At 44.9% G+C, this 21,129-nt stretch overlaps 1 protein-coding gene across 1 annotated transcript in view; it reads left to right on the forward strand.

Moving 5' to 3' along the window:
- LOC135549572 (zinc finger and BTB domain-containing protein 10-like) overlaps positions 1–20,475 on the forward strand; it is a 29,613-nt gene extending 9,138 nt beyond the window's left edge. Inside the window, exons 2-5 of the mRNA XM_064979651.1 lie at positions 1–392; positions 11,861–11,926; positions 14,200–14,375; positions 17,595–20,475. The exon at positions 1–392 is cut by the window's left edge and continues 656 nt beyond it. Of these exons, the coding sequence (XP_064835723.1) occupies positions 1–392; positions 11,861–11,926; positions 14,200–14,375; positions 17,595–17,873 (913 nt within the window). The 3' untranslated portion in view covers positions 17,874–20,475. The remainder of the gene's footprint in view (positions 393–11,860; positions 11,927–14,199; positions 14,376–17,594) is intronic.
- Positions 20,476–21,129: the final 654 nt, after the last annotated feature.

Below are 21,129 nucleotides of genomic sequence, written 5' to 3' on the forward strand. Positions count from 1 at the left end.
TGTCAACAATGGGGATCAGGTAGGGGGAGGCAGCGTGAAGGAGGAGCCCAGTGATGTGATGGTATCTGCGGGAGAGGGTTGCGCTCTGGGGAGCTCCGGCTGGGGCTGTGAGAACTCGTCCGAGTCGGCTGAGAACGAGCCTCCGAGCGTTCCGGGGCCGGTGTTCGTCTGGAACGAGCCGGCTCCCGGTGCGGCGGCGGGCGGGCCGGTGGCGGTGAAGCGGGAAAATCAGAAGGCGGACCTGGGGAGCGGGCGGAGGAAAAAACAGATCACCCGGCGGTTCGTCTACAACATCCCACCGGAGTCGGAAGAAGGGTTTGACGAGGGGATGTTCGTCCAGCCCTCAGCCTCCTACCCCAGGGAGGACTTCTCCTTCCTCTCTGAGAACGCCGGTACGTCACCTCACCCTCCTCTTACTCACTCACACCAGCAGATCTTTAGGTAGCCAATGATCAGACCAACAGTTTGATACAATTATAGGTCCACCGATTAATCGGAATGGCCGATTTAATTAGGGCCGATTTCAAGTTTTCATAACAATCGGAAATCGGTATTTTTGGACACCGATTCTTAAAAAAAATATTTTATTCTTTATTTATTCTTTATTTAACTAGGCAAATCAGTTAAGAACACATTCTTATTTTCAATGACGGCCTAGGAACGGTGGGTTAACTGCCTTGTTCAGGGGCAGAATGACAGATTTTCACCTTGTCAGCTTGGGGATTCAATTTTGCAACCTTACAGTTAACTAGTCCAACGCTCTAACCACCTGATTACATTGTACTCCACGAGGAGCCTGCCTGTTACGCGAATGCAGTAAGCCAAGGTAAGTTGCTAGCTAGCATTAAACTTATCTTATAAAAATCAATCAATCATAATCACTAGTTAACTACACATGGTTGATGATATTACTAGATATTATCTAGCGTGTCCTGCGTTGCATATAATCGATTCAGTGCGTATTCGTGAAAAAGGACTGTCGTTGCTCCAACGTGTACCTAACCATAAGCATATATATTTTTTTTTTTATCAATAGAAAAGTATATATTTTTAAACCTGCATATTTTGCTAAAATAAATCCAGGTTAGCAGGCAATATTAACCAGGTGAAATTGTGTCACTTCTCTTGCGTTCATTGCACGCAGAGTCGGTGTATATGCAACAATTTAGGCCGCCTAATTTGCCAGAATTTGATGTAATTATGACATGACATTGATGGTTGTGCAATGTAACAGGAATATTTAGATTTATGGATTCCACCCATTAGATAAAATACGGAACGGTTCCGTATTTCACTGAAAGAATAAACGTTTTGTTTTTGAGATGATAGTTTCCGGATTCGACCATATTAATGACCCAAGGCTCGTATTTCTTTGTGTTATTATGTTATAATTAAGTCTATGATTTGATAGAGCAGTCTGACTGAGCGATGGTAGGCACCAGCAGGCTTGTAAGCATCATTCAAACAGCACTTTAGTGTGTTTTGCCAGCAGCGCGTCGCTGTGCTTCAAGCATTGCGCTGTTTATGACTTCAAGCCTATCAACTCCCGAGATTAGGCTGGTGTAACCGATGTGAAATGGCTAGCAAGTTAGCGGGGTGCGCGCTAATAGCGTTTCAAACGTCACTCGCTTTGAGACTTGGAGTAGTTGTTTCCCTTGGAGTAGTTATTCCCCTGCAGATTTTGTGGAGCAATGCTTCGAGGGTGGCTGTTGTCGATGTGTTCCTGGTTCGAGCCCAGGTAGGGGTGAGGAGAGGGACGTTACACTGGCAATACTAAAGTGCCTATAAGAACATCCAATAGTCAAAGGTATATGAAATACAAATGGTATAGAGGGAAATAGTCCTATAATTCCTATAATAACTACAACCTAAACCTTCTTACCTGAGAATATTGAAGACTCATGTTAAAAAGAACCACCAGCTTTCATATGTTCTCATGTTCTGAGCAAGGAACTGAAACATTAGCTTTCTTACATGGCACATATTGCAGTTTTACTTTCTTCTCCAACACTTTGTTTTTGCATTATTTATACCAAATTGAACATGTTTCGTTTTATTTGAGGCGAAATTGATTTTATTGATGTATTTTATTAAGTTAAAATAAGTGTTCATTCAGTATTGTTGTAAATGTTATTATTACAAATACATTTTTTAAATTGGCCAATTAATCGGTATCAGCTATTTTTGGTCCTCCAATAATCGGTATCGGTATCAGCGTTGAAAAATCATAATTGGTCGACCTCTATATACAATACAACTTTATTGTTAAACTGCACTGCACTCAATCCCCCCCATAGACATAACACATAAACAACCATAATTTCTTTAGATGACAAAACCTCAGGCCTGTGTACATCCGAGCATTTTGTTTCTAGTTCCTAGACTGACATGGTATGACGACCATGCCTCTAGTCATGGCATTTAGAGTTTGTAGAAGTCTGAGTTAGTTCAGAGTTCAGCTCTGTTCCACAGTCATAGAGAGAGTACAGTAGCTATCTAACTGGTCTAACACTGACTGGACATGGCAGCTTGGCCTAGTCAGCCTCTCAGCTATGGATGGCAGAGAGAGTGACTAGAGAGAGAGTGACTAGAGAGAGAGTGACTAGAGAGAGAGAGTGACTAGAGAGAGAGTGACTAGAGAGAGAGTGGCTAGAGAGAGTGACAATACCCAGAGCAGTTCAGAAACTAGTTGAAATGATTTCAAATACTTTATCTGTGCTCAATTGAGCTTGCCTGGTTTAATGGACCAACATAATAATCCTAAAACTGAAAAACCTGCGCATCTGGCACTTCAGGCAGGCTTGAGATAACGTTCAAAGGGTTTGAAAGATTTCAAATAGTATTTGAACCCAGGTCTGATCCGAAGTGAATGCATTCATATATGATTATGGACAGCGTTTTTAAGCCGGCCCACTTCTCTTCTCGCCCTGCCGCCCCATACCACAGAAACCCTGGGTAATCTCTAAGTCTATGAGCCTGTCACACACACACACACACACACACACACACACACACACACACACACACACACACACACACACACACACACACACACACACACACACACACACACACACACACACACACACGCAGTCCCAACTCTTCCCCCATTAAGCAGTGTGCTGTATGGAATGATATGATGTATTAAGTGGGAGGGAGTTCACTCCTAATGCAGGGGAAGCATTCTTCTTTGGGCTTCTTTAAACACAACTGATCTGAGCTCATGTTCCTGAACCACTTTAATGTAGAGAGGGGTGTTCCAGTAACGTGTGTTTCATCATTAATGCGACAACATCATTCCCTAATTTGGCACTTCGACATCTCCCGTTCTCTCCGTCTCTTCAGCCAATCGGAGAAAAATTCCTGAAGTATAAGTGAACTGTATGTAGGAGTGTGGATAACTATGAGGAGAAGCTGCTGTTTAGCATGGCTGAGCTCTGTAGTAGTGTGGATAACTATGAGGAGAAGCTGTTGTTTAGCATGGCTGAGCTCTGTAGTAGTGTGGATAACTATGAGGAGAAGCTGCTGTTTAGCATGGCTGAGCTCTGTAGTAGTGTGGATAACTATGAGGAGAAGCTGCTGTTTAGCGTGGCTGAGCTCTGTAGTAGTGTGGATTACTATGAGGAGAAGCTGTTGTTTAGCATGGCTGAGCTCTGTAGTAGTGTGGATAACTATGAGGAGAAGCTGCTGTTTAGCATGGCTGAGCTCTGTAGTAGTGTGGATTACTATGAGGAGAAGCTGTTGTTTAGCATGGCTGAGCTCTGTAGTAGTGTGGATTACTATGAGGAGAAGCTGCTGTTTAGCATGGCTGAGCTCTGTAGTAGTGTGGATTACTATGAGGAGAAGCTGCTGTTTAGCATGGCTGAGCTCTGTAGTAGTGTGGATTAATATGAGGAGAAGCTGCTGTTTAGCATGGCTGAGCTCTGTAGTAGTGTGGATAACTATGAGGAGAAGCTGCTGTTTAGCATGGCTGAGCTCTGTAGTAGTGTGGATTACTATGAGGAGAAGCTGTTGTTTAGCATGGCTGAGCTCTATAGTAGTGTGGATTACTATGAGGAGAAGCTGCTGTTGAGCATGGCTGAGCTCTGTAGTAGTGTGGATTACTATGAGGAGAAGCTGTTGTTTAGCATGGCTGAGCTCTGTAGTAGTGTGGATTACTATGAGGAGAAGCTGTTGTTTAGCATGGCTGAGCTCTGTAGTAGTGTGGATAACTATGAGGAGAAGCTGTTGTTTAGCATGGCTGAGCTCTGTAGTAGTGTGGATAACTATGAGGAGAAGCTGCTGTTGAGCATGGCTGAGCTCTGTAGTAGTGTGGATAACTATGAGGAGAAGCTGTTGTTTAGCATGGCTGAGCTCTGTAGTAGTGTGGATTACTATTAGGAGAAGCTGTTGTTTAGCATGGCTGAGCTCTGTAGTAGTGTGGATTAATATGAGGAGAAGCTGCTGTTTAGCATGGCTGAGCTCTGTAGTAGTGTGGATTACTATGAGGAGAAGCTGTTGTTTAGCATGGCTGAGCTCTGTAGTAGTGTGGATAACTATGAGGAGAAGCTGCTGTTGAGCATGGCTGAGCTCTGTAGTAGTGTGGATAACTATGAGGAGAAGCTGTTGTTTAGCATGGCTGAGCTCTGTAGTAGTGTGGATAACTATGAGGAGAAGCTGCTGTTTAGCATGGCTGAGCTCTGTAGTAGTGTGGATAACTATGAGGAGAAGCTGCTGTTTAGCATGGCTGAGCTCTGTAGTAGTGTGGATTACTATGAGGAGAAGCTGTTGTTTAGCATGGCTGAGCTCTGTAGTAGTGTGGATAACTATGAGGAGAAGCTGTTGTTTAGCATGGCTGAGCTCTGTAGTAGTGTGGATAACTATGAGGAGAAGCTGTTGTTTAGCATGGCTGAGCTCTGTAGTAGTGTGGATTAATATGAGGAGAAGCTGCTGTTTAGCATGGCTGAGCTCTGTAGTAGTGTGGATTACTATGAGGAGAAGCTGTTGTTTAGCATGGCTGAGCTCTGTAGTAGTGTGGATAACTATGAGGAGAAGCTGCTGTTGAGCATGGCTGAGCTCTGTAGTAGTGTGGATAACTATGAGGAGAAGCTGTTGTTTAGCATGGCTGAGCTCTGTAGTAGTGTGGATTACTATTAGGAGAAGCTGTTGTTTAGCATGGCTGAGCTCTGTAGTAGTGTGGATAACTATGATGAGAAGCTGCTGTTTAGCATGGCTGAGCTCTGTAGTAGTGTGGATTACTATGAGGAGAAGCTGTTGTTTAGCATGGCTGAGCTCTGTAGTAGTGTGGATAACTATGAGGAGAAGCTGTTGTTTAGCATGGCTGAGCTCTGTAGTAGTGTGGATAACTATGAGGAGAAGCTGCTGTTGAGCATGGCTGAGCTCTGTAGTAGTGTGGATTACTATGAGGAGAAGCTGTTGTTTAGCATGGCTGAGCTCTGTAGTAGTGTGGATAACTATGAGGAGAAGCTGCTGTTGAGCATGGCTGAGCTCTGTAGTAGTGTGGATAACTATGAGGAGAAGCTGTTGTTTAGCATGGCTGAGCTCTGTAGTAGTGTGGATTACTATTAGGAGAAGCTGTTGTTTAGCATGGCTGAGCTCTGTAGTAGTGTGGATTAATATGAGGAGAAGCTGCTGTTTAGCATGGCTGAGCTCTGTAGTAGTGTGGATAACTATGAGGAGAAGCTGTTGTTTAGCATGGCTGAGCTCTGTAGTAGTGTGGATAACTATGAGGAGAAGCTGCTGTTTAGCATGGCTGAGCTCTGTAGTAGTGTGGATAACTATGAGGAGAAGCTGCTGTTTAGCATGGCTGAGCTCTGTAGTAGTGTGGATTACTATGAGGAGAAGCTGTTGTTTAGCATGGCTGAGCTCTGTAGTAGTGTGGATAACTATGAGGAGAAGCTGTTGTTTAGCATGGCTGAGCTCTGTAGTAGTGTGGATAACTATGAGGAGAAGCTGTTGTTTAGCATGGCTGAGCTCTGTAGTAGTGTGGATAACTATGAGGAGAAGCTGCTGTTGAGCATGGCTGAGCTCTGTAGTAGTGTGGATTACTATGAGGAGAAGCTGTTGTTTAGCATGGCTGAGCTCTGTAGTAGTGTGGATTAATATGAGGAGAAGCTGCTGTTTAGCATGGCTGAGCTCTGTAGTAGTGTGGATTACTATGAGGAGAAGCTGTTGTTTAGCATGGCTGAGCTCTGTAGTAGTGTGGATTAATATGAGGAGAAGCTGCTGTTTAGCATGGCTGAGCTCTGTAGTAGTGTGGATTACTATGAGGAGAAGCTGTTGTTTAGCATGGCTGAGCTCTGTAGTAGTGTGGATAACTATGAGGAGAAGCTGCTGTTGAGCATGGCTGAGCTCTGTAGTAGTGTGGATAACTATGAGGAGAAGCTGTTGTTTAGCATGGCTGAGCTCTGTAGTAGTGTGGATAACTATGAGGAGAAGCTGCTGTTTAGCATGGCTGAGCTCTGTAGTAGTGTGGATAACTATGAGGAGAAGCTGCTGTTTAGCATGGCTGAGCTCTGTAGTAGTGTGGATTACTATGAGGAGAAGCTGTTGTTTAGCATGGCTGAGCTCTGTAGTAGTGTGGATAACTATGAGGAGAAGCTGCTGTTGAGCATGGCTGAGCTCTGTAGTAGTGTGGATAACTATGAGGAGAAGCTGTTGTTTAGCATGGCTGAGCTCTGTAGTAGTGTGGATTACTATTAGGAGAAGCTGTTGTTTAGCATGGCTGAGCTCTGTAGTAGTGTGGATTAATATGAGGAGAAGCTGCTGTTTAGCATGGCTGAGCTCTGTAGTAGTGTGGATTACTATGAGGAGAAGCTGTTGTTTAGCATGGCTGAGCTCTGTAGTAGTGTGGATTAATATGAGGAGAAGCTGCTGTTGAGCATGGCTGAGCTCTGTAGTAGTGTGGATAACTATGAGGAGAAGCTGTTGTTTAGCATGGCTGAGCTCTGTAGTAGTGTGGATTACTATTAGGAGAAGCTGTTGTTTAGCATGGCTGAGCTCTGTAGTAGTGTGGATTAATATGAGGAGAAGCTGCTGTTTAGCATGGCTGAGCTCTGTAGTAGTGTGGATTACTATGAGGAGAAGCTGTTGTTTAGCATGGCTGAGCTCTGTAGTAGTGTGGATAACTATGAGGAGAAGCTGCTGTTTAGCATGGCTGAGCTCTGTAGTAGTGTGGATTACTATGAGGAGAAGCTGTTGTTTAGCATGGCTGAGCTCTGTAGTAGTGTGGATTAATATGAGGACAAGCTGTTGTTTAGCATGGCTGAGCTCTGTAGTAGTGTGGATTACTATGAGGAGAAGCTGTTGTTTAGCATGGCTGAGCTCTGTAGTAGTGTGGATTAATATGAGGAGAAGCTGCTGTTTAGCATGGCTGAGCTCTGTAGTAGTGTGGATTACTATGAGGAGAAGCTGTTGTTTAGCATGGCTGAGCTCTGTAGTAGTGTGGATTAATATGAGGACAAGCTGTTGTTTAGCATGGCTGAGCTCTGTAGTAGTGTGGATTAATATGAGGAGAAGGTGAGGTAGTATGTACATGTAGGTATCGTTAAAGTGACTGTGCATATATGATGAACAGAGAGTATCAGAAACGTAAAAAGAGGGGTTGACGGGTGGTGGGACACAATGCAGATAGCCCGGTTAGCCAATGTGCGGGAGCACTGGTTGGTCGGGCCATTTAGGTAGTATGTACATGAATGTATAGTTGAAGTGTGACTATACATATAAGATAAACAGAGAGTAGCAGCAGCGTTAAAGAGGGTTTGGGGGGAGGCACACAATGCAAATAGTCTGTGTAACCATTTGGTTAGATGTTCAGGAGTCTTATGGCTTGGGGGTAAAAACTGTTGAGAAGCCTTTTTGTCCTAGACTTGGCACTCCGGTACCACTTGCCATGCGGTAGTAGAGAGAACAGTCTATGACTGGGGTGGCTGGGGTCTTTGACAATTTTTAGGGCCTTCCTCTGACACCGCTTGGTTTAGAGGTCCTGGATGGCAGGCAGCTCAGCCCCAGTGATGTACTGGGCAGTACGCACTACCCACTACCCTCTGGAGTGCCTTGCGGTCGGAGGCCGGGCAATTGCTGTACCAGGCAGTGACGCAACCAGTCAGGATGCTCTCGATGTTGCAGCTGCAGAACCTTTTGAGGATCTCAGGACCCATGCCAAATCTTTTCAGTCTCCTGAGGGGGAATAGGCTTTGTCGTGCCCTCTTCACTGTCTTGGTGTGTTTGGACCAATCTAGTTTGTTGTTGATGTGGACACCAAGGAATTTGAAGCTCTCAACCTGCTCCACTACAGCCCCGTCGATGAGAATGGGGACGTGCTCGGTGCTCCTTTTCCTGTAGTCCACAATCATCTTCTTAGTCTTGGTTACGTTGAGGGATAGGTTGTTATTCTGGCACCACACGGCCAGGTCTTTGACCTCCTCCCTATAGGCTGTCTATACGTTGTCAGTGATCAGGCCTACCACTGTTGTGTCGTCAGCAAAAATTAATGATGGTGTTGGAATCGTGCCTGGCCATGCAGTCGTGGGTGAACAGGGAGTACAGGAGGGGACTGAGCACCCCTGGGGAGCTCCAGTGTTGAGGATCAGCGTGGCAGATGTGTTGCTACCTACCCTCAGCACCTGGGGGCAGCCTGTCAGGAAGTCCAGGATCCAGTTGCAAAGGGAGGTGTTTAGTCCCAGGATCCTCAGCTTGGTGATGAGCTTTGAGGGTACTATGGTGTTGAATGCTGAGCTGTAGTCGGTGAACAGCATTCTCACATAGGTGTTCCTTTTGTCCAGGTGGGAAAGGGCAGTGTGGAGTGCAATAGAGATTGCATCATCTGTGGATCTGTTTGGGCGGTATGCAAATTGGAGTGGGTCTAGGGTTTCTGGAATAATGGTGTTGATGTGAGCCATTACCAGCCTTTTAAAGCACATCATGGCTACGGACGTGAGTGCTACGGGTCTGTAGTCATTTAGGCAGATTGCCTTCGTGTTCTTGGACACAGGGATTATGGTGGTCTGCTTTGATTTAGCTCGTCTGGTAGGCTCATGTCACTGGGCAGCTCGCGGCTGTGCATCCCTTTGTAGTCTGTAATAGTTTGCAAGTCCTGCAACATCCGACGAGCGTCGGAGCTGGTGTAGTATGATTCAGTCTTAGCCCTGCATTGATGCTTTGCCTGTTTGATGGTTCGTCGCAGGGCATAGCGGGATTTCTTGTAAGTTTCCGGGTTAGTGTCCCGCACCTTGAAAGCGGCAGCTCTACCCTTTAGCTCTGTGTGAATGTTGCCTGTAATTCATGGCTTCTGGTTGGGGTATGTACGTACAGTCACTGTGGGGACGACGTCCTCAATGCACTTATTGATAAAGCCAGTGACTGATGTGGTGTACTCCTCAATGCCATCGGAAGAATCCCAGAACATATTCCAGTCTGTGCTAGCAAAACAGTCCTGTAGTTTAGCATCTGCTTCATCTGACCATTTCTTTTATAGACCAAGTCACTGGTGCTTCCTGCTTTAATTTTTGCTTGTAAGCAGGAATCAGGAGGATAGAGGTATGGTTGGATTTACCAAATGGAGGGTGAGGGAGAGCTTTGTACGCGTCTCTGTGTGTGGAGTACAGGTGATCTAGAATTTTTTTCACCCTGGTTGCACATTTAACATGTTGATAGAGATTTGGTAGAACTGATTTAAGTTTCCCTGCCTTAAAGTCTCCGGCCACTAGGAGCGCCGCCTCTGGGTGAGCGGTTTCCTGTTTGCTTATTTCCTTATACAGCTGACTGAGTGCGGTCTTAGTGCAGGCATCTGTCTGTGGTGGTAAATAAACAGCCACAAAAAGTATAGCTGAGAACTCTCTAGGCAAGTGGTGTGGCCTGCAGTTTATCACAATATACTCTACTTCAGGCGAGCAAAATCTAGAGACTTACTTAGATTTCGTGCACCAGGTGTTGTTTACAAATATGCACAGACCGCCCCCCCTCGTCTTACCGGAGTGTGCTGTTCTATCCTGCCGGTGCAGCGTGTATCCCGCTAGCTGAATATCCATGTCGTCATTCAGCCACGATTCCGTGAAATATAGGATATTACAGTTTCTGATGTCCCGTTGGTAGGATATTCGTGATTGTTTATTTAGTTTAGTTTATTGTCCAATGATTGTACGTTGGTGAGTAATATTGACAGTAACGGCAGCTTTCCTAGTTGCCTTCTGCGGGTCCGGAGGAGGCAACTGGCTCTTCTTCCTCTGCGTCGCTTCCTTTTGCGAATAATTGGGATGTCTGCCCTGTGGGGTGTTTGGAGAATATCGTGTGAGTCCTGCTTGTTGTTGTTGTTGTTGAAGAAATCTTAGTCTAATCCGAGGTGAGTGATCGCTGTCCTGATATCTAGAAGCTCTTTTCTTCCGTAAAATACGGTTGCAGAAACATTATGTACAAAATAATTTACAAATAAGGCCAACTCCTCCGGCGCCATTTTCATTAATCAGCCACGATTCCTATTGAACAGGTCTCGATAGTCTCTGCCTGTCCCAGTCTGTTCTCTTATGCTTGGTGCCAGAAAAACAGGAGCTATGCTTTAGGTGAACCACCCCCCCCTGCTTTACTATAGCAGAGCTGCTGGTTTCATGGCTATAAATTCTTGGTTCCTCTCCAAAAAGGCTGTTGGATTGTTTTAAAAGGGCGAGCTGCTTGGTTTCTGCTTCTTTGTACGCACACACAATAATTAACTCTTAAGGTCTGACCCTCTCTCCCTCCCTAATCCCCCCTAATGCACTGGGGCTGTCCTCGCCATTCCAAATATTGACCCAGGCAGGCAGGCAGGCTGGCTGGCAGGCAGGATAGAGAATGGGACCGGTGGTCAGATTCTTAACAATAGGTTCTGAAGGCCAGGCCCAGAGATATGGCTAATTAAGCCTGTTCAGTGATCCTAAGTGAGGGTCTGAGGGCCCATCCTGTGATTCACATATTAATACACAGCCCAGTGGGAGAGGCTGCTGAAAACGCTGTCCTGGCTAGAAGTGTACCTACATACAGTAGCAGACAGACAGGCAGGCTAGGGAATGGATGACAGAACACAGGCAGCACCAGGGTTGTGTTCGTCTGGGATTAGGCACCAGGGTTGTGTTCGTCTGGGATTAGGCACCAGGGTTGTGTTCGTCTGGCATTAGGCACCAGGGTTGTGTTCGTCTGGGATTAGGCACCAGGGTTGTGTTCATCTGGGATTAGGCACCAGGGTTGTGTTCGTCTGGGATTAGGCACCAGGGTCGTGTTCGTCTGGGATTAGGCACTAAAGTCATGTTCATAATGGGATTAGGCACTAACATCATGTTCATAATGGGATTAGGCACTAACATCATGTTCATAATGGGATTAGGCACTAACATCGTGTTCATCTGGGATTAGGCACTAAAGTCGTGTTCATCTGGGATTAGGCACCAGGGTTGTGTTCATCTGGGATTAGGCACCAGGGTTGTGTTCGTCTGGTATTAGGCACCAGGTTTGTGTTCGTCTGGGATTAGGCACCAGGGTTGTGTTCGTCTGGGATTAGGCACCAGGGTCGTGTTCATCTGGGATTAGGCACCAGGGTCCTGTTCATCTGGGATTAGGCACCAGGGTCGTGTTCATTTCGGATTAGGCACCAAACGGAAAGAACGAAGGCAGACTGAAACAGGGAGTGTCTACCTCAACAACTTTTCAAATAAGAAACTCACATTTTTGTTCTAATTTAGTTTTAAACCGGTTTGCTAGTGGTGTGCCCAGCTGAACAAAACCCCGGGGTAGGTGGGGCCTGGTGTTTGTGTATGTAAGGTAGTGTCTGTCTGCCCCCCCCCCCTCCCCAAAGCTTTCAGACCCTCTAATCATGTCTTTGTTTCTCCTCTCACAGAACTGGCCAATCAGTTTCAGTACAGCCTCCTGCAAGAGTCCCAGCAAGGGGAGTCCTGGGAGAATGGTAAGGGTTGTGTTCTCCTGTAATTATACCATATAGTAGATGTCAAATATATGTTCAGACTGATTCAATATTACCAAACACATTCTTATGACAGGTTTGTTTTCACACCTTATGTCATTAACCTAATTCGGTGGTTGGTTAATGTGATGATGATCAAAGATGTGAATACTTCCGGTATTGTAGGTTGTTCTGGATAGGAGATAAATGACTTACGCAGATATCCTCCAATATGGTGTTGCGAATAGCACATTAGCCAGTTGAACACAGCACACAGGTGACCTGTTTTTCCTCAGCCCCCTGGCAACCTGGCCTGCTTGACAACTCTTTTGTTTAGGGCGTCTTGACTCAAACAAAGACAAAGGCAGGACCCTATCATGCAGCTGTCTGTGATGTGAGCCTAGCCAGCCAAATCAATAGTTTGACTACAGTCATATCTACACTTGTCCCTTAGGTGGTTAGTGGGTGTTACGACATCACTGCACATTTCTCACATACTAGATTTGTCAAACATCTTTCTTCACAATGGTGTAAATTGGTTATGGAGGCTGTACTAGACTTTAACAGAAATGTGTTGATTTCTCTTAATAGCAGCTGAGGTACAGCATTTTCTAACACATTCTTTCCTAACTACACATCTGGGATATTTTAGATCAGTGGGTTAATGGTAAAACTAGTTTTTGGTAGAGAAATCAAATTATACTTATTTTGTTACTCCCAAGACAGTAGTGTAGCCATGACAACACGACAGTTTAGTATTTAACCGAGTGTTTTTCCTTCCCATAAACACCATAGTAAACATGATATCCTTTCACTGAGGATTCAACCACACATGACCCCTCATCCCACCACCACCACCACACACGACCCCTCATCCCACCATCACCACACACGACCCCTCATCCCACCACCACCACACACAACCCCTCATCCCACCACCACCACACATGAACCCTCATCCCACCACCACCACTCACATGACCCCTCATCCCAACACCACCACTCACATGACCCCTCATCCCACCACCACCACTCACATGATCCCTCATCCCAACACCACCACTCACATGACCCCTCATCCCACCACTCACACGACCCCTCATCCCACCACCACATACATGACCCCTCATCCCACCACCACATACATGACCCCTCATCCCACCACCACATACATGACCCCTCATCCCACCACACACACATGACCCCTCATCCTACCACCACACATGATCCCTCTTCGCACCACCACACACACATGACCCCTCATCCCAACACCACCACTCACATGACCCCTCATCCCACCACCACCACTCACACGACCCCTCATCCCACCACCACATACATGACCCCTCATCCCACCACCACATACATGACCCCTCATCCCACCACCACATACATGACCCCTCATCCCACCACACACACATGACCCCTCATCCTACCACCACACATGATCCCTCTTCGCACCACCACACACACATGACCCCTCATCCCACCACCACACACATGACCCCTCATCCCACCACCACACACACGACCCCTCATCCCACCACCACCACTCACATGACCCCTCATCCCACCACCACCACACACATGACCCCTCATCCCACCACCACCACACCCAACGACCCCTCATCCTACCACCACACACATGACCCCTCATCCCACCACCACCACACCCAACGACCCCTCATTTCACCACCACCACACATGACCGCTCATCCCACCACCACACACACGACCCCTCATCCCACCACCACACCCACGACCCCTCATCCTACCACCACCACACACATGACCCCTCATACCACCACACCCAACGACCCCTCATCCCTCCACCACACACATGACCCCTCATCCCACCACCACCACACCCAACGACCCCTCATCCCACCACCACACCCACGACCCCTCATCCTACCACCACCACACACATGACCCCTCATCCTACCACCACCACACACATGACCCCTCATCCTACCACCACCACACACATGACCCCTCATACCACCACACCCAACGACCCCTCATCCCACCACCACACACACAACCCCTCATCCCACCACCACCACACACACGACCCCTCGTCCCACCACCACCACACACATGACCCCTCATCCCACAACTCCTCTCTTTAATTGGGAAGTGAAGAACCAAGGGGTTCTACCGCCAGAGACTGGGGCGGCTCTACAAATGACTGCCCCCAAGTCTGCTCTTCCATTATCTGTGTCAATGTGGATTTGATCAACTGTTTAGAAAGCAACCTGGTGTGTTTCTCTCAGGCGAGTCGTCCGACACGGCCCTGAATAAGCTCAAGTGTCCCCACTGTAACTACATCGCCAAGCACCGGAGAACACTAAAGAGGCACCTCATCATTCACTCCGGCGTCCGCTCCTTCAGCTGTGATCTCTGTGGCAAGCTGTTCACCCGCAGAGAGCACGTCAAGAGACATTCCCTGGTAAGACCCTACCCGAACTGTTCATTCCCTGGTTAGAACCTACCCGAACTGTTCATTCCCTGGTTAGAACCTACCCGAACTGTTCATTCCCTGGTTAGAACCTACCCGAACTGTTCATTCCCTGGTTAGAACCTACCCGAACTGTTCATTCCCTGGTTAGAACCTACCCGAACTGTTCATTCCCTGGTTAGAACCTACCCGAACTGTTCATTCCCTGGTTAGAACCTACCCGAACTGTTCATTCCCTGGTTAGAACCTACCCGAACTGTTCATTCCCTGGTTAGAACCTACCCGAACTGTTCATTCCCTGGTTAGAACCTACCCGAACTGTTCATTCCCTGGTTAGAACCTACCCGAACTGTTCATTCCCTGGTTAGAACCTACCCGAACTGTTCATTCCCTGGTTAGAACCTACGGGAACTGCCCATTCCCTGGTTAGAACCTACCCTAACTGTTAATTCCCTGGTTAGAACCTACCCTAACTGTTAATTCCCTGCTTAGAACCTACCCGAACTGTTCATTCCCTGCTTAGAACCTACCCGAACTGATCATTCCCTGGTTAGAACCTACCCGAACTGTTAATTCCCTGCTTAGAACCTACCCGAACTGTTCATTCCCTGGCTAGAACCTACCCGAACTGTTCATTCCCTGGCTAGAACCTACCCGAACTGTTCATTCCCTGCTTAGAACCTACCCGAACTGTTCATTCCCTGCTTAGAACCTACCCGAACTGTTCATTCCCTGGTTAGACCCTACCCGAACTGATCATTCCCTGGTTAGAACCTACCCGAACTGTTCATTCCCTGGTTAAAACCTACCCAAACTGTTCGTTTCCTGGTTAGAACCTACCCGAACTGTTCATTCCCTGTTTAGAACCTACCCTAACTGTTCATTCCCTGGTGAGAACCTACCCGAACTGTTCATTCCCTGGTTCGAATCCAGGCTGAATCACATCCGGCCCTGATTGGGAGACCCATAGGGCGGCACACAATTGGCCCAGCGTTTTCCAGGTTTGGCCGGGGTAGGCTATCATTTGTAAATAAGAATTTGTTCTTAACTGACTTGCCTAGTTAAATAAAGGTTAAATAAAAAATAATTAAGCTCCCGGCTGCTATCAAATCCACATCAACATTATCCCACCCCTAGTTATCCAAACCTAACATACCTGCCAATACATTTTCAGCAATATCGCTGGTCTGTCTGTGTGGCGTGCGTGCTTGTCTGTCTATCATTCAGTTTGTATAGCCAGTTTAGATCATGATAACTGTCTTGTGGGTAGACAGAAAGACATTCCCCCAAAACCTTCTCAATTAAATGTTAACTGCAACGTAAGCATATCTGTCGTAATCATGGTTGTTTATATCAATCTGGTGGGCTTGACATATGCAGCATAACAACTAGACAAGCACATTCCTCTGTCGCAAAATGCTCAATTAAAGGGGTATTACACCCTAAAAAATGATCTTCTGATATGATTTCAGCATTGACATGGACTCAGAACATCCCATTTCGTTGTTTCTCTATGAATAATTGTAATTTTGAGAGTTAAAAAATTGATAAATCCCCAAACTTAGGAAAAACATTATCACACAGAGGCACCCCAACCTCCCTCTTCAAAACATTATCACACAGAGACACCCCCACCTCCCTCTTCAAAACATTATCACACAGAGACACCCCCACCTCCCTCTTCAAAACATTATCACACAGAGGCACCCCAACCTCCCTCTTCAAAACATTATCACACAGAGACACCCCCACCTCCCTCTTCAAAACATTATCACACAGAGACACCCCCACCTCCCTCTTCAAAACATTATCACACAGAGGCACCCCCACCTCCCTCCTCAAAACATTATCACACAGAGACACCCCCACCTCCCTCTTCAAAACATTATCACACAGAGACACCCCCACCTCCCTCTTCAAAACATTATCACACAGAGGCACCCCCACCTCCCTCCTCAAAACATTATCACACAGAGACACCCCCACCTCCCTCTTCAAAACATTATCACACAGAGGCACCCCAACCTCCCTCTTCAAAACATTATCACACAGAGACACCCCCACCTCCCTCTTCAAAACATTATCACACAGAGACACCCCCACCTCCCTCTTCAAAACATTATCACACAGAGGCACCCCCACCTCTCTCCTCAAAACATTATCACACAGAGACACCCCCACCTCCCTCTTCAAAACATTATCACACAGAGGCACCCCAACCTCCCTCTTCAAAACATTATCACACAGAGACACCCCCACCTCCCTCTTCAAAACATTATCACACAGAGGCACCCCCACCTCCCTCCTCAAAACATTATCACACAGAGACACCCCCACCTCCCTCTTCAAAATATTATCACACAGAGACACCCCCACCTCCCTCTTCAAAACATTATCACACAGAGGCACCCCAACCTCCCTCTTCAAAACATTATCACACAGAGGCACCCCCACCTCCCTCCTCAAAACATTATCACACAGAGACACCCCCACCTCCCTCTTCAAAACATTATCACACAGAGACACCCCCACCTCCCTCTTCAAAACATTATCACACAGAGGCACCCCCACCTCCCTCCTCAAAACATTATCACACAGAGACACCCCCACCTCCCTCTTCAAAATATTATCACACAGAGACACCCCCACCTCCCTCTTCAAAACATTATCACACAGAGACACCCCCACCTCCCTCTTCAAAACATTATCACACAGAGGCACCCCCACCTCCCTCCTCAAAACATTATCACACAGAGACACCCCCACCTCCCTCTTCAAAACATTATCACACAGAGACACCCCCACCTCCCTCTTCAAAACATTATCACACAGAGGCACCCCAACCTCCCTCTTCAAAACATTATCACTCTGTACTCCATAACTCTGTCCTCCATCACTCTGTCCTCCATCACTCTGTCCTCCATCACTCTGTCCTCCATCACTCTGTCCTCCATCACTCTGTCCTCCATCACTCTGTCCTCCATCACTCTGTCCTCCACCCTTCCTCTCTGTAGAAGTCTCTCCCATGACTTTAGCTGGATTTGGGAAGTGTCATATTTCAGCCTTAATTTATGCTTTTCAACTTTTGTATTTATGATTCCAGGATCTTTCTAGTAGTTTCTCAGTTCCAAGTTTCCAATAATTCTGACAGCACATGAACGCTGCATTAACCCTTGTCCCTCTCTCTCGTTCCCCTCTCCCTCCCTACAGGTGCACAAGAAGGACAAAAAGTACAAGTGCATGGTGTGCAAGAAGATCTTCATGCTGGCAGCCAGCGTGGGGATCCGGCACGGTTCACGGCGCTACGGTGTGTGTGTGGACTGTGCTGAATCCCACCAGTCCACGCAGGAGGGCCTGGAGTCCCTGGAGGTGTTCGTCCGCGAGGATGATGACTTTGAGGGGGAGGAGCCTGACGAGGACATGGCTGAGGAGGGGGAGGAGCCTAACGACAACGACCAATCCAACTTGGAGGTTGACACTGGTAGTTAAAGATTTTTTTTTTTTATGAAATAAAGCTGGTAAACAATCAACAACTCCAAAGTGCTATCAAACCTCGAGGTTACTTACACGGTTTAGTGTATGAGACAAAGAGAGAAGCTTTGGTAGAGCGGGACTCCAAGATGTACAGATATTCTATGTGTAACTCTGGGCCTAGTGCTCACTAGAGAAAGAGAGAAATGAAATATTGAAATCAGGTTTATGGTGATTTTGTTTTGGAGGGGGGGGGGGGTGTACAGCGTCTTTAGTTGCAATAGACCAAATCTTAAGAAATATTATTTAATTTATGAAAGAAGTTTTTATGGTCTTATTCAATTCTATATTTTTTTTCTGTTTTGTAAACTGCTATCAATGAGTTTCAGTTTGTGACTGTACTTTCTGTCAGATCTGTAACTATGTTGCTCGGTGCATGTTTTGTAGAACGAAGGCCGTGAAAGAAAGGGCATTATTTGCCGACAGGAAGATTTGATGTTTAGATAACCTGAACATTATGATTTACTATTCTATCTATTCCCTGCACAAATCTTGGAACCAAAAAAATCTGTTTTGTGACTATTTTATCACAGCCATATTTATGAGTTTAAGTTAAGTGGGCTGTGCTATTGTGCCAAGCAGAAAGCACAGCAAGATTTATCAGGAGACAAAAAACTACTGAGAGAAACAAAAGTCGAGCAGATAAAAAAAAAAAAATGAAAAATATTTAGTACAAGGGGAAATGTTATTAGCTTTATACAAATCACAGCACCACAGTAACACTTTATAAAGCATTTTGACATTCACTTAAAGCTTGAATTTTGCCAAATGACGAAAATGTTTGGTGCTGTAATGTTTATGTTGCGAGATACTGGACCTACAGCTGTATATGATGTTTATAATCATACAGTCTGAAATGACTCAGTTATATATATTAATCAGCTCTCTATAGAACACTGTTGTGCTACGGCGCCTATCAGGAATGCTTTGCCATTGTCTTTTTGTATTTAATGCACACTCTCTCTCACACACACACACACACACACACACACACACACACACGCTCGCTCACATACCATTTTGTAGAACTACCTGCAGAACTTGTAAACATGATGTAGGGACCTAAGTTAAAAAGATACCTTTATATATATATATATATATATATATATATATATATATATATATATACATGGTTTATATCAAGTAGTGATATATTATAGCTCAAACAAAAAAATATATATATATTATTTGGTAGTATTTTAAAGAGTGCAGATATATGAAGTCTGAAAGCGAAACTCCATTTTGAAAAGTTATAATTTTTACAATCAGTTTATTTAATTTGATAGAAGTATCTTTATTTTGTCTGCCAGGTAGGAAAACACTTTGTTCAATACAAACTAAAGATCTATGATGCGTAACAGACATGCACTTACTACTATTTTGCGTTCATGAAAATCATTTTGTTTTTCAATGTCTTTTCTTGCTTCCCCAAAGTGGGTCTTGAATGGAACTGTTTTCCTCTTTTTCTTAGATGTTTTGTTATTTAATATTATTATATTGGCTCCGAAATGCAATCAAGACTGTTAATTTCTATCTATTTGTCCAACCAAATTGTTTATTAATTATTGTTGAGATAGCCAGGTAATCTCTACAGTATGTAGAGACCTGCTTGTGTATGTAATTGTCAGATAAAAAAATAATAATTCACTTTACCCTAAATGTATATATAGTTTTATTTGTCCTTTTATAATGCATTTTATTTTCCTTTTTTATTTAATTAAACACGTATTTGATAAGAAATATGGATTGTTTGCAGGTAAAAACCTAGGAACAGCAGTTTGTCCAAAGGCAGTGGATATATCAAAGTTCTATAATTATACAGAAATGTTTGATTTCCCTGTACTCCAAATGCAAATGTATTTTAAAGAAAGCTCCTATAGAGATATCCTCATCCATGTTCATACAATATGATTTACCTTCAAATCACTGGGAGGGATTTTATATATGAAAAAAAAATAAGATTTAGCTAGTTTATTTTACTTAATGGAACACACTCAGCTGCAGTTGGCTTGTTTTAAAATCTTGGCCTTGTGTTGTGTCATACTGGGTTGCCTTCAGAAGGCACTGTACTTGTCCAATACATTTTTTTTTTTAAATGTTTTAATTTTCCATTGCAAAATGTGTTGTTACGGTGTGCCCTAATGAACACGTCCCTAACCTTCCACTCTATCTGATCACACCTGTGCTCGTCCATCAAACTGTTTCTGTTTTACTGTACAACGGATGATCTCAAGATGACTTATTGTTTTAGATGTTATTATGCTGTACTGTAATGGACAAATCAAGTAAAACACTACTACAGAAACAGTTTTTTTTTTCTTGGGCTGTATTTTTTAAAAGATGTTTTAAATGGTGTATTTTTCAACTCTCTTTTCAAACTACAGCGATGCAAAACCAATGGGCCTTTCCTGGGCTCCACCCTGAACACAAAACAAGTCAGGTTACTCTTTTTACATTTTTTTTCAAGGTTTTCAAAATTGAATTACATTCTCCTTTTTCTGTTTCAATTGTACTACTGTTCCTCTATACTACATATTCAAAATAAAACGCTTAAACTTGATCTGTGGTTAATTTATTTCAGATTATTTTTAATCATTTTGCGTTCTATTCTTTACCCATTTCTGATTACTCCTTAACAATGCTGTGTTTACATGGGGAAAGAACAGCTATTACTCAGTCCTTATCTATGCTGTGTTTACATGGGGAAAGAACAGCTATTACTCAGTCCTTATCTATGCTGTGTTTACATGGGGAAAGAACAGCTATTACTCAGTCCTTATCTATGCCGTGTTTACATGGGGAAAGAACAGCTATTACTCAGTCCTTATCTATGCTGTGTTTACATGGGGAAAGAACAGCTATTACTCAGTCCTTATCTATGCTGTGTTTACATGGGGAAAGAACAGCTATTACTCAGTCCTTATCTACGCTGTGTTTACATGGGGAAAGAACAGCTATTACTCAGTCCTTATCTATGCCGTGTTTACATGGGGAAAGAACAGCTATTACACAGTCCTTATCTACGCTGTGTTTACATGGAGAAAGAACAGCTATTACTCAGTCCTTATCTACGCTGTGTTTACATGGAGAAAGAACAGCTATTACTCAGTCCTTATCTATGCTGTGTTTACATGGGGAAAGAACAGCTATTACTCAGTCCTTATCTATGCCGTGTTTACATGGGGAAAGAACAGCTATTACACAGTCCTTATCT

Source organism: Oncorhynchus masou, chromosome 12 (genome assembly GCF_036934945.1).
Source record: "Oncorhynchus masou masou isolate Uvic2021 chromosome 12, UVic_Omas_1.1, whole genome shotgun sequence".
In the NCBI taxonomy this organism is placed as follows: Eukaryota; Metazoa; Chordata; class Actinopteri; order Salmoniformes; family Salmonidae; genus Oncorhynchus; species Oncorhynchus masou.